The 12,668-nt window shown below is 52.2% G+C and overlaps 4 protein-coding genes across 4 annotated transcripts; 2 read left to right on the forward strand and 2 right to left on the reverse strand.

The window, feature by feature from the left end:
• Positions 1 to 3,745: 3,745 nt before the first annotated feature.
• Z519_04741 (uncharacterized protein) lies at positions 3,746 to 5,512 on the reverse strand (the record flags this gene model as incomplete). The annotated part of the gene is made up of 4 exons (XM_016762486.1): positions 3,746 to 4,562; positions 4,614 to 4,735; positions 4,799 to 5,088; positions 5,161 to 5,512. 4 exons carry the CDS (start codon positions 5,510 to 5,512, stop codon positions 3,746 to 3,748), a joined length of 1,581 nt encoding a protein of 526 aa, XP_016621433.1.
• Positions 5,513 to 7,268: 1,756 nt separating this feature from the next.
• Positions 7,269 to 8,714, reverse strand: Z519_04742 (uncharacterized protein; the record flags this gene model as incomplete). The annotated part of the gene is made up of 1 exon (XM_016762487.1): positions 7,269 to 8,714. One exon carries the CDS (start codon positions 8,712 to 8,714, stop codon positions 7,269 to 7,271), a length of 1,446 nt encoding a protein of 481 aa, XP_016621434.1.
• A 506-nt stretch (positions 8,715 to 9,220) lies between these two features.
• Positions 9,221 to 11,519, forward strand: Z519_04743 (uncharacterized protein; the record flags this gene model as incomplete). Its single annotated transcript, XM_016762488.1, has 7 exons — positions 9,221 to 9,304; positions 9,356 to 9,427; positions 9,498 to 9,630; positions 9,701 to 9,805; positions 9,866 to 10,445; positions 10,517 to 11,123; positions 11,319 to 11,519. The coding sequence occupies 7 exons, from the start codon at positions 9,221 to 9,223 to the stop codon at positions 11,517 to 11,519; spliced, it is 1,782 nt and encodes a 593-aa protein (XP_016621435.1).
• Positions 11,520 to 11,941: 422 nt separating this feature from the next.
• Z519_04744 (uncharacterized protein) lies at positions 11,942 to 12,609 on the forward strand (the record flags this gene model as incomplete). The annotated part of the gene is made up of 2 exons (XM_016762489.1): positions 11,942 to 12,129; positions 12,165 to 12,609. The coding sequence occupies 2 exons, from the start codon at positions 11,942 to 11,944 to the stop codon at positions 12,607 to 12,609; spliced, it is 633 nt and encodes a 210-aa protein (XP_016621436.1).
• Positions 12,610 to 12,668: the final 59 nt, after the last annotated feature.

Consider the following 12,668-nt stretch of genomic DNA (forward strand, 5'->3'; position numbering starts at 1 on the left):
GCTCACGACTTGGAATGGGGTGGTCAACCCGCGATGCACTATTCTCGTCGGATCCCCTACCCAAGTACAGGCTGGATGTGGGCACAGGAGTACTGCTCAAGACACAACACGAGCTGAGGTGTTAGGCTACCGGGCGGATGCTTTCCCGTTGAGCTATGGGATACCTAAAACTCTCTTTCGGATGGAATAGGTCCAATGCTACTTGCCGTTCAAGCGTTCAAGCGTTCCATTCGCTCAATCAGCGTCGAAGGTGACCCTGTGTCTCTCTGGAGCCATCCCGTTAAAGGGTAGTAAGAAACGCTGCTGAAAGAGTAAAGGATTTCCACGCGGGCAATGCCACCACCAGGACTTCTCCTTCCCTGGCCGATTTCTTCAAAGCGGCAGCCACCAGTCGCCCCTAACATTCTCGACGCCAAGTGACAGCAGTATAGCGGTGTCATTGATTTGTTTGCCTGTCACGATCCGTGAATGCCCGCCAGTTGTTGCGTCGAAGCCTGATAAATCGCCATGCCGTCCCTCGGGTTTCACTTGAATGAACAGACGGCTGCTATAAATATCGCTCGATCTCTTCCAATCTCTCTGACCATCCGCCTAACCAATACCCTGAAAAGTCTTACCGCACGAGCAGCCTTGATACGACCTTCCAAATATTCTATTGCGCCAGAACTTGAATAGTTGAAGATGTCGAATCCGAAAACCAACACCGACGTGAGTCTCGAATCCCCTTCCACAGCCGCAGCGGCTCTGCTGAACCGCTGAGTCTCGCTAATGCTGAGGACTCCATCTAGCCAGCCAACACTCGGCTTAATTTTAGATACACTTATACACAATGTCCGATGCACCACTATGTGAAAATCTCCGCTCCAAGTGGTGTCCCTTTAGTCTGGCAATGCCAGAAATGCAGAGAGACCCACACTACGATCTGTCAATGTCAGCATTGCGGCCATAATTTGTGTCCTGGCTGCGCCAGATACAGCAGTCAACGCACCGGCGTCCTTGTACCTTCCACGGGTGGTTATCGTGGCCGGTGAGGATATCAGGAGAAGACACATTGATCTGAGCCAAGTCCTTTTGCAGCGCATGCGTTAACATGGCGCTGCGATGGTCTGCTGCACCTTCGAGACTGGCGACAAACGGAACATGTTCTGGGCGGAGTTCTGGTGCGACGACATGCCATTCCTTCTCTCTCTTATCAATCGACTGGTCGGGCGAACTGGAGTTATTGGCTGATGGTTTTCCCCCTTTACAACATCGATGGACTGGCTGGGAACAAGTACTGGATCAAAATGAGGTGCGGTTGACTACAAACAAACAAATGCTGGCCGCGTGGCGTCTATGGACTGTTGGGGAGCGAGTCTATGCGGGTAGAATGTCCCGCCTTCTCTCCAGCGCGATTGATCGAGGACTGGTTCATGCCTGAACGACGTGGGTGGGCTGAATCCCGAGGTGTCGGTGAGGATTGCGACAGCGGCTTCAGATAGTGCAACGATATGTCGGCGATAATGATATCATTTTTGACATGGTCACCATGGATGACAGGTCAGCCATTCACCACTTTGAAATACCTCGTGGTTATTTGCCTGCCTGCCTGCCTGCCTGCCTGCCTGCCTGCCTGACCGATCCTTCACCACCTTTGTCTCGCCTGCTGCTCCTCTTCTTTCCTTTCTTTGCTCTGGCCTAGGCCCCTTCAATGCATATCCGCCCATTTACCACAATGATACCGACACAATAGAAATGGCAAGCATTGAGAGAGGGATGACAGCATAAAATATGCATGGGGTAGCTCCTTCGCCTTCTCCTTCTCCTTCTCCTCTGTGTGTAGTTTCCTAGTTAGCTAGGCTGGTACTATAGGTAGGAATAGGATAAAATAGGAAAGGATGGGAGGTCTTCTAGTGCTGAAGTGAGATTGGGAACGATAATATATAATATATATAATATCCATCTACATATGGATGCCTAGTATATATATAAACAATAACAATATAGCATATCATATATGGCACTGTACAAAATGAGAGACACGGTTGAGAGTGACATAGTATCAGCTTTAGGAGATTGTGTATCTCTGCTCTCTATATGTCGAGTATTTTTCATTCATTCGTTTATAGACGTGAGGGAGGTTGGTAAAACGCACTAATGTCAAGCATTGAGCATCAAGCAAAACGAAGGAGCAAAAGGCCGTTCATCTCGCTGCTCCGAAGTGCTATGGGTCTACAATGATAGACAGACCAACTCCCATGGCGAAGACTGCCCGGTTTCTGCTTCCCCCTTCCTTCGCTCTTCTTCTTCTTCTACTGCCGTTGCAGATTTTCCTCTTCTCTTTCATCCAGTCCTTCTCCATAATAGTTTCTGTCTTTGAATTCTTCCGAAAAGTTTGATATTGTGCCATGCCATTGCATACTACCCTCCTCGGAAGAAATAGGAGACAAGGCAACAGGGGGGTAATGTACACGAGAGCCATCAAGAGACAGAGAGCACTCACTGTAGTCTCGGTCTGCTGCTGCGGTTCCTCTGGGTCGGAGCTCTCCACACCGTCAGTCTATGACACAAATTCTCAGAACTCGGAGACACGAGTCGTTGGATCCGTGGAAGCCGGGAAAGGGAAATAGAGTCTGTCTGTCTTTATTCTGTTCCCGGCTCTGTGTCACCCAAGTCCCTACCGGTACCAGTCTCTGCCTGTAAGGATGCGTTATGCGGCTAATGTCTTGATTGATGGGAAGTGATGGAGTCCGGGGGAGGGCAAGGTGGAAAATGATTCCGCATGGTTGGTGACACTGCATATGCAAGAACTAGAAATACGATGACGCCCGGTCACAGACGTGTGTGAAGACTTGAGAGACAAGGTCTTTAGCTTTCGGGACGTGCATGCGTGGATTTGGAATACCATGTACGTACTCGGTACTACACGATGAGGTAGGCTTTAATGAATGAGTCTGTTGGAACTTGAGATCCCCCATGGGGGTATTGAACAGCAAGGTAAATAGGTAAAGGGGGATGACGGATGAGTACCCAAGTATGGCGAGCTACATCACTACCAGGCGCAGATGTACGGTGGATCATATGAAAGTCAGGTGAGCTGACACTCGACGCACTTGCACCGCCCTTGGGAACTCTCCCATTTTGCCAATTACCATCCATCTCAACTTGATCCATCCTTGTCTCGTCTCTGGAGTCTCCATCCTCGGCTTAACAGCCTGAGTGACCTCGCCTCTTCGCATCTCGCCTCTCGCCTCCCACCTCTCACTCTCGACTCCTGCCTCCCGCCTCCCACCTGTCTGATGCCCTTGCGCAGCTGAACAAGGGTCGATCTATCAGAGCCATCGGAGTTATCGAAACTAGTCACGGCGCCGATTCGAAGCACTTAGCTCGATCCGAGGAGATTTGCATTTTTGGAACCCCATCGCCCCGCTGCCCCAGCGATTAGTAAGGAGCAGGCACATAGGTACATACTCCCTACTTTCACCCGATTTGGGCGACGCGCCGAAGTCTTCAACACGGAAGAATGGATGCATGGATGATGGGAACCAATGCGGATGGATTAACAGGAAAAACATCCAAATGGCAACATAGCCGCCCTGTCGATCACGATGTGATCCAACCTAGCCAGCTCACCGAATTCCTCGACATGAGCTGTGGTGATGGCACTCTTTCGACACGGTGCACCACGATTGGACTGGGCTTTTCATCATCTCTATCTAGCTAGTAATCACCATCACCATTGCTATCACTGCTACTATTGGCGTCACTACGAGAAGGGCTGGCTGGTGGCTGTACTGACGCTGGGACTGGGGCATTTTACGATTTTGCCTCGTTCCCCCAAGTGCAGGTTGCCCAGCGCCGTCACCCAAACACTCCTCCACTCGTCCAACAGGTCCTGCCTCCAGAGATACCGCTTCAGGATCCCCTCCAACCTGGTCCAGTTGCTGAGGAGGCCAGGCGCCGTCATGCCATTCCTCGCCTTGGACTCCAGGAGATCGCACACGAGTTGGTCCGCCAGGCTGGAAAGCGACCCTCGTCGGCATGCTTCGGCCGTCATAATCACCGTCCACATATAATGATGTTCCTGGTCCGCGCTGGATTCTTCGAAGCCGCGCTGCGCTGCGAGGGACACAAGCTGCTCCAGCAGAGGGAGTTCTTCCGCCCCGAATGCAAACGACACGGAGCGCATGCAGCTTATCAGCACGCTCAGGCAAACAATACGCTCCGTCACGCGGCTCGACTGCCCAAGGTATTTTCTCGAGTACATCAGCACCATCGACGAACAGCAGATCCTAGGCCGCGACTGATGAACCCCCCACGCTTCGACGAAGGCTTGACGACTGGCGGCGATGACCAGTCGAATCACCTCCCTGCTCAGACGAAGGGACAAAGCCATTTCTCTGAACCCTTCTGGGAGGTTGGAGATGTCGTGACAAAGACCCGGGGGAAATGGGTGAGTAGGATAATCCAATTGCCATCCTGGCACGCGAGAGTCCGCCCTCTGGTGCTTGTCGTTGTCATCAAGTTCTACGAGCTTTTCATTTGCTTTGGGAATCGCCAGCATTTCGGCAACGAGCTCAGCACTGGTCTTCTGTCAGTCGATACCCCTCACGTGAGAAACTAAGGAAGTGTACTATTCAAGCATCGCCTTCAAAGGTGCGTTGCCTGCCAACGCTTCCGGTCCGCCTCTCATGTTGACCATCTTTCTGAGTCCACTGTAATGAGTGAGCACCTCTGCCCGAGTCCCATACTTGGTCTGCACAGTCCGTCAGGGGGCCGGAAGTAAAGACCCATAGTAGGGAAAGAGGAAGACCCTTACCGCCCCATCGGTGAGAAGCATCGTTGTCAATATGGCGGCGTCGTCAGGGCAAGTCGCGAGGCCATCGAGCTTTTTCCGCAAGCATGTAATGCTCCGACTGCTGTGACAGGCAATGGCAGGTGTGATTCCGAGCCGCCCTCGTCGAATTCCTTGAAAGGCCAGCGCGCACGCCATGAGCGCCTCAAAGAGGTCTTCATGCTGCGTAGCCATTTGCAAGATCGGGAGGTACACCTGTGTTACTTGGTGACGCAGATCGCTCGTGCTTGGTTTGGAAATCTCGGTATGCAAGACTAAGGGGTCGCGAAGCAGTCAGCGAGTCGACGTGCGTCTCGTGGAGAAAAGGTGAATAGAGTGTCTCGTACGATAGTCGAGTGCCATGGCAATAGACGGCGGAGTCTTTCTACTGAGAAGGGCGTCAAACGCGCCCACCCTCGAATTGCCTCTGTCAGGAAACGGCCTGAACGAGACGACGGGCAAGGTCGACTGGGGGCGAGGGTCGCCCTTTGCGGGCCGCTTCTTGCGCCGAGGCGACTGGGCCCCTGAGGTGAAATCCAATTCTGCTGCCGACATCATCACGAACGGAAGCTGAGGAGCTTTCCCCGAGCCTGGGCCTTCGTGTCTGCTCGGGGCCGTTGCTATGACACGGTGCTTGCCAGATTGGTCGGTCGCGATGCATCGATTGGGGGGAGAGCCGAGTGATTTGGCTGTAGCCATAATGGTCTTTATCAAGAGTCGCCCTTTCTTTATCTTGATCTCCCCTTCTGTTACATTGTCCTCCACAGCAAATTGCTCGAGGCAGCGTCTGACTCGCTGGGAGGTGCGAGATTTCGCAAGGACGTAGTTGAAGGAAAGGCTTGTTCCTCTGGCGGAAGTGTAGCAGACTAATTATGATGCTATGCAACCTCGTTCTTTCACTGATTGATGACGACGCCGGTGCCGGTGCCAATGTATGAAATGATGTTTTCCATCTGCACAACCCGAGGGAGAAAAGCTGCTAGACTTATGTCGCAGCCCGAGCAATGAGGATCTAAAATATATTCAACGAAAAAAGAATTGCTGATTTCCTGCGAGACACAATGAGCCGCGCAGTGGGAAGGCAGATAGATCCATTGCACATATAATCAAAACTCCCCGAGATCCTCCCCGTACGTAACGGCCGGTTAGACATAATACATATCTCTCCCGTCGCAGCAGAAGGGATGTTGAAGAAACGACTACATGAACACGGTGAGCTCGATCCAGGATCCGGGGGAGGTATGCCTGCGTGCCTGCCTCCCTACCGACCTGAACACGAACACGAGCACAAGGATGACTTGCACCATCAAAGCCGGAACTGGAGCTGGAAATGAAGCTAAGGCTCCGGCCTGAACTACCGCACCGGCTCAGCGCAGTTCCTGGAGGACTCGGAAAGCGTGGATGCGGACCTTGATGGATGCTACGATGCCAGATGCATAGGTATGCATAGTCCCAAACGGGCAGGTGGTCGATAGGGCAGCAGAGAACATACATGCTTATACGCTTACATGCTTACATACCGCACAGTACCTAGTCAGGTAGACCAGCGTCCCCCAGATGCTATAGCGGGGTGTTATGTACTATTCCTTGCAGGGTTCCTTGGGTAGTTTTTCGGGACCCGACCGGAACGTTCTCCCACAAAAAAATAAGAAAAGGAAAACGCAAAGAAAGGCCTCGAGGGATGAGATCGTGCAATAGGAAGCAAAGATCGCCTGCATATGTACGGGGCCTGGTGGTGAGGCACCTGGCCGGGGGGTCAATCATACCACGGGCCATTCTATAACCTGGATCGCGTCCGGGTACATGGGTAGGACGGAGTGCTTTAGCACCTCCTGTACCTGCCCTTCCAGAATCTCCACTCACGGTCAGGGGGTCCAGGCATGGGGCGGAATAGCCAAAATGGATAACATATTACATATGTACCATAGAGCTCGAGCCCTGAGATATGTACGAGGGACCCCGTTTGTTGAGTCAGCAGCATCGTGACATTGCCAACGCCCTGCTTGCTGCCACGGGCAGCGGTCAGAGACTCAGGGTCAGCCCCTTTCTTCCAGGGACGGCACATGTTACATCTGCACTGCGACATATTAAGCCAGTGTAGTTCCTGTCAGGGCCGGAGTTTGCGGAAGAGTATGATTGGTTCACGCCAGAGGGCAAAGCAAAAGGACAGGACAGGGGTGAGTAAGGTAAGTAAGCTCACATGCATCGCCTTCGATCACTCATGCTGCTCTGGTAAGGCCTGCAGCGGCGGACAGGGGCGGGAGATGATCATGGATTGCTACGCAGCTCTGAAACGCACTGACAAAATTCGACAGGTCCACCAGGCTGACTCGTCCATCATATTGGTACGACCGCTATACAATAATTCCTGGTTTTGGCCAACCGGCTTTTAGGCATCCGCCAAACAGACAAGGCACAAAGTAGTCATACACCAGGCAAACCCGGCCCATCATCATCACGAAAAGTCTCGCCCCTCGAGCACGATCGGCGCAACCAGCGTCCAGCTGTAAATGGCATAGCACAACCATGCGCTGATGATCTTGATCCAACTTGCCCAATATGTCCGGCCGACAGGTGTAAAGTCGGTCGAACTCTCCGGGTCCATCTTCTGCGTCAAAAGCGTCGCCACCCAGCATGTCGCCATAAGGAAGATGACATGAAATAAGCTGTAATTGTACTGCGTCCCTTGGCGTTCATCATCCTTGGAGCTCACTTCGGTATTGTCTTCATCGTCCGAATCCTCGTCCAAGGCGGACGCTGGTAGCGCCCCACTTTCCACCGCCGCTCTCATGATCTCACGACGTGACGCCGGCTGCTGAGATACAAGGCCGTGCTCGTTTTCATCTTGGGTTAGTTGAGCATACTTGTTCTTTCCAGTGTTCGACCCCATGGCGAATCCTTGAGTGGCCGCTCGAGTAGTGGTGTAAGCAATCGTAAGCATGGTAACAATCGCACCCAACACGACAGTGGTAGTCCGTGCACCCCGGGCACGAATGAGAGGATTGCAATGCTTGTCATCCGGCTCCATTGCAACCGCTGAGAACGTGAGGTAGGTGCAATAGACTGCCACCATGGCCGACTGTGCCAGACCAGCCTTTGGATTTGCGTCCTGGATAGTCGGCTGGACGCTGAGAAATGTGACAATAAAGAGGAGGACCAGGTTAATGGTGATGGCGGCAATATTCATGCTGCAACCGCTGCTGGCAAAGAAGATGTACATGACGATGGTCATGGCGAATGCAGCCAGATACATGCCCAAGCTCGACCCCATTAGTAGAACCTGCCACAGCCGGTAGTTTGGTCCATCCCCTTCGTCAATCTTGTCCTGGCAGAGTTCTGCCCACGTATGCGCGAGGTCGACCAGGAGGATGAGGCCCAGGAGGACGAAAAGCATGGCCCCCGCATAGGCGACATAATTTCCCCAGAACAAGAAGAAACCCTCGGGAATGAAAAAAGAGACGACGATGAAGGCGATCCAAACCAGCAGTTTCGGACCCCAGAAGCCATTTTGCAAAGCGGCTCGAGTGTCTTTGGTGCTTCGGACCCCAATGAGAAGGATGGAAAGGATCAGGTGGAACATGCCCAAGGCGAAGTTGATGCGCTGGACAGCAAAATAGCCGTAGCACTCGGAGGAGCCGCATTTGAATGTCATATAATCGAGGGTGAGATGTTCCAGTTTCTTGATAGCCCAAGGTGTGAGCATTATCCAAGCCAGAATACTGTTGACCAGCAGAATCATGGCGTAGGCAATTCTTGTGGCGATCGAGGATCGGAACTTGGACATGCCGCAAGGCCCACAAATCATGGAACATGATGCCGCACCACAGCAAGAGGCTGCCACCGACCATAAGGTTGCCGCAGAAGGCAGGATAAGGGCTGGAATAGCGAGGACGCCGCCCATCTTGGAAGGCGAGGAGGGGTCTCGTGCTCGAAGGTTTCGCGGATATCGATGGGTGAGGGCTTGTGTGAAGCCGCCAGTCGAGACAGCGGGACGCTTCTTATCGTTACACGGTTACATAAAATACGATGCTGGATTGATCGGTGGTGGTGTAGTTGTTGATGGGAGAGCGAGGAAGCGCAGGCGACAACTGGGAAAGTGAGTAGCGTGAGGAGTGTCGGGCAGTGAGGTCAGTGGAGGCCGGGAAATCGGATGCCCAGAGGACGACAGAGGCAGGTTAGCCGAGAGACCCATTACGTCCTCCTCCCACGCTTGAACGTTCTGAGAAGAGACCATGTTCGATATCGGATCCAATGCCGACTGACGAATTTCTGGTGTCCCAACATCGACTGCTCCCTCACCTCAACTCTCATCACCTCTCACCCCCCCGGGACTCCGGCGAGCCAGATCTATCTTTCCATCGGCCATGACGCGGTGACCATTGCCATCTCCCACCAGAGCTTCCCAAGATGATACTCACATCAGATCATAAGAAGGCCCGAGTCCTAACCGTGATTGCATGTACCATCACTGCATTGGCTTGTGGTTCCAACGTGCGCAACTTCGCTCCCCCGCAATAAGACGACTACTGACCGCAATCCTAGTATGGTTACTCCATATGGGGTCCTAGTTTCGCATCTCGCCTCAAGTTGACTGCCACGGACAGCAATCTCATCGTACGCAATGCCTCCTACCAACATATATCCAAGAGAAGGGGCCCCTGACTGATATACCGGGTTTGTGCAGGGAACGGTGGGCAATTTGGGGATGTATGCCTTTGGCATTCCTTCCGGTATGATGGTCGATGCAAAAGGTCCACGATGGGGAGTCGCTTTGGGCATTGTATTGTTCGCTGCTGGATATTATCCAATTGCCAAAGGTACCGAGTACTGCTTCCGGAGTTCTCCGTGTCCGACTGCGACGACCAGGCCTGTCTGACAACGATCTAGCATACGACGCCGGTCCTGGACACTATAGCGTGGCATTGATCTGTTTATTCTCGTTCTTCACGGGTGCTGGGAGTTGTTCAGCCTTCACAGCATCCATCAAGGCCGGTATACATAACCCTCTAAATCTGTCTGCGCTCAATGAACTACAATGTTGACTCTGAGCAGCCGCCCTCAACTATCCCGAATCTCGAGGAACCGCAACAGCGTTTCCACTTGCGGCTTTCGGACTAAGCGCCTTGTTCTTCGCTGCTGTCGCGCAATTACTTCCCGGTGGGACATATAACTTTCTCATTCTTCTCGCCACGGGGACAGTTGTCCTCCCCTTGATGTGCTTTCCTTTCATGCGTGTCATACTACCTCACACCTACCATCACCTCCCTCAGCACGAACGACAACAAGTCCTCCACCGAACCAGATCACCAGGAAGTCGCCACCTTCCTCATCTCGAAGAACCAGGTGCGCCACACACACGAAAACCCCAGGCCCAGTCCTCAATTCGTGGCACAGAACAGTCCCAAGACCACGAGGCCAATAACGGAGACGAGGAATCTTCCTTACTCTCCAAAACTTCCAGTCAAGAACAAGACGTCGAAGACCTTGAAAGTTCAAAGCACATGGAGTCTGACAGGATTCATGAACATCCGCATTTAGACATTCGAGGCTTCGCTCTCTTACCCCACGCCGAGTTCTGGCAGTTGTTCTTGATGCTTGGCTTGATGACCGGCATCGGTTTAATGACCATCAAGTAAGCCTTGGATCCTATTTTCCAAACATTACTCGAAAGGCGGGCATTGCTAACATAACATGTCTACCTAGCAACATCGGCAACGACGCCCAAGCTCTCTGGAATCACTACGACCCTTCCACCTCGGCATCCTTTATCGAAAGTCGTCAAGCGATGCACGTCTCTATTCTTTCCTTTTGCAGCTTCAGTGGTCGGCTCCTGTCGGGCATCGGTTCCGACATCCTCGTGGCGAGACTTGACAGATCTCGGTTTTGGTGTCTATTTGTGTCCGCGCTGACCTTTTGCGCGGCGCAGGTGGTTGCCACAATCGTTTCAGACCCCCATTATCTTGTGCTCGTGTCAGGTCTGACGGGTCTGGCCTATGGGATGTTGTTTGGAGTGTACCCGAGCCTTGTTGCGCATTGTTTCGGCGTTCATGGCCTCTCCCAGAACTGGGGCACTATGACCCTCGCACCTGTCATCTCTGGCAACATCTTTAATATCCTCTACGGAAAGATCTACGACGCGCATTCGGTCCGAAACGAAGATGAAGGACATATGGAGTGTCTTGTCGGAAAGGAGTGTTACCAATCTGCCTACTGGGTGACTTTTGGTGCCGCGGTACTGGGTGTCTTGTGCTGTCTGTGGAGCATCTGGCATGAGAACGAAGTGCACAAAGCTAAAAGCAAAGAAGGAAAGGTAAGTGGGAGGAGATCTGCTCACGAAAGAGTCGCTTGACCAATATCCCTACGGGACTTTTCTTGCAGGTTTGCTTTGGGGTGGGCATTCATTTCTACAGGTTTTTCGTCTTTTTCTTTTGCTTTCCCGCCCAAACTAACTACCTAGCTACCTATGTACGTTCTGGGCATGTGTAACCCGGTACTATTTCCACAGTCACATGAGCATGAATATATAGAGACGGATGAGGCAGGCATTTCAAATGGTTTACAGGATCCAGAATTGGCAATAGAAGGAAAGTTTTATAGAGATCTAACGCGTTACGTTCGACGACTTAAGGACCTGTATTATTCGAGAACGAAAAAACTAGCTGCTGTATACGGCATGATCCTAGAGGGCGAGCGAAGGCTGCTTTAGCCTAAGCGTTAAATGATCCAGTGCTCCCTGAGCACTCCCTGAGCATCGCACTGAGATAGAAAGGGGACCTGCCACTCGGCTAGGCATTTGTTTCAGATAATTTTCACATGTAGTGACCCTCGGTGCCCTGACAAGTCCCTACCCCCTTGGCTCCCACCCGGTACCAACGACCCACGGAAATGATCGCTCCGAAGAGCTGCGCTCGTTGACTGATCCTTGTAAGTACTGCTGCCCATGGCGAACTCTGTGAAGCAATTGTTTAGTAGCCCTGTTCGCCGTACGCTCAAAAAACGGGCCAGCTCTCAAGTATCAAGAAACGAGATTGACGGACAGAGAGGCACCGAAACCTGTACTCTGAGAGGGATGCCGGGATTGGCCTAAACCTCGAACACGTATTGAAGTAGGGAATACTATATTGCGGCATGTCTTTCGAGACAATTCCATATCTGCTCACCCATACGGAGTGGAGGTACAGCACTGAGCTGGCGCTCGAAGATCGGCCGATCCATCCACGTTTCCAGAAACTTTACGACGAACCCGTGATTCGAAGGAGTTATGACAATGAAGCTTGGGCGGTCCAACTGGGGAAGCTTCAGAATGACGATGCCAGGTAAGGAGCATACGAGGCCTAACTTTGTGACATAGGCGTGAGGGCCTTTTGTTGTATGCTTTGGTTCGTCAAAGAGATCGAGTTGTGTCGCGCTCCATCGCCGACGAAAAGTTGTTGGTACCCATCGAAAACCTGGCCGCTCCATCTGCGGACTTAAAGTACACAGGACGGTCGGAGAAAAGTCTTTCTACAGCAGAAGCAACCTTTCCAGGCCTTGAGCTGCTCCACCACTCATTACTTATGCTAGGTCAAGGCCTAGCAAAGTTGCTAAGCAGATTGGCTCATCGGTTTTCTGAGAGGTTGAACGATGGTAAAAGAGACGAATTACCGACGAAGATAAAGCTATTCTCTCGGCTGGACTCGATCTTGGTATTGCCTTCAACCGTTCCAGTGCTGGTGGCCGAAATGATATCGTACGACAGATTCACACTCACCAAATCGGTCAGGGGAACAACGCCTTCCGAGAAATTGAAACAGTAGTGTGGAAGCAAACTCCTTAAGTGTCCACATTCTCCGGAACCAGGTACAAGAGAATATGC

This window comes from Cladophialophora bantiana, assembly GCF_000835475.1.
Source record: "Cladophialophora bantiana CBS 173.52 unplaced genomic scaffold supercont1.6, whole genome shotgun sequence".
In the NCBI taxonomy this organism is placed as follows: Eukaryota; Fungi; Ascomycota; class Eurotiomycetes; order Chaetothyriales; family Herpotrichiellaceae; genus Cladophialophora; species Cladophialophora bantiana.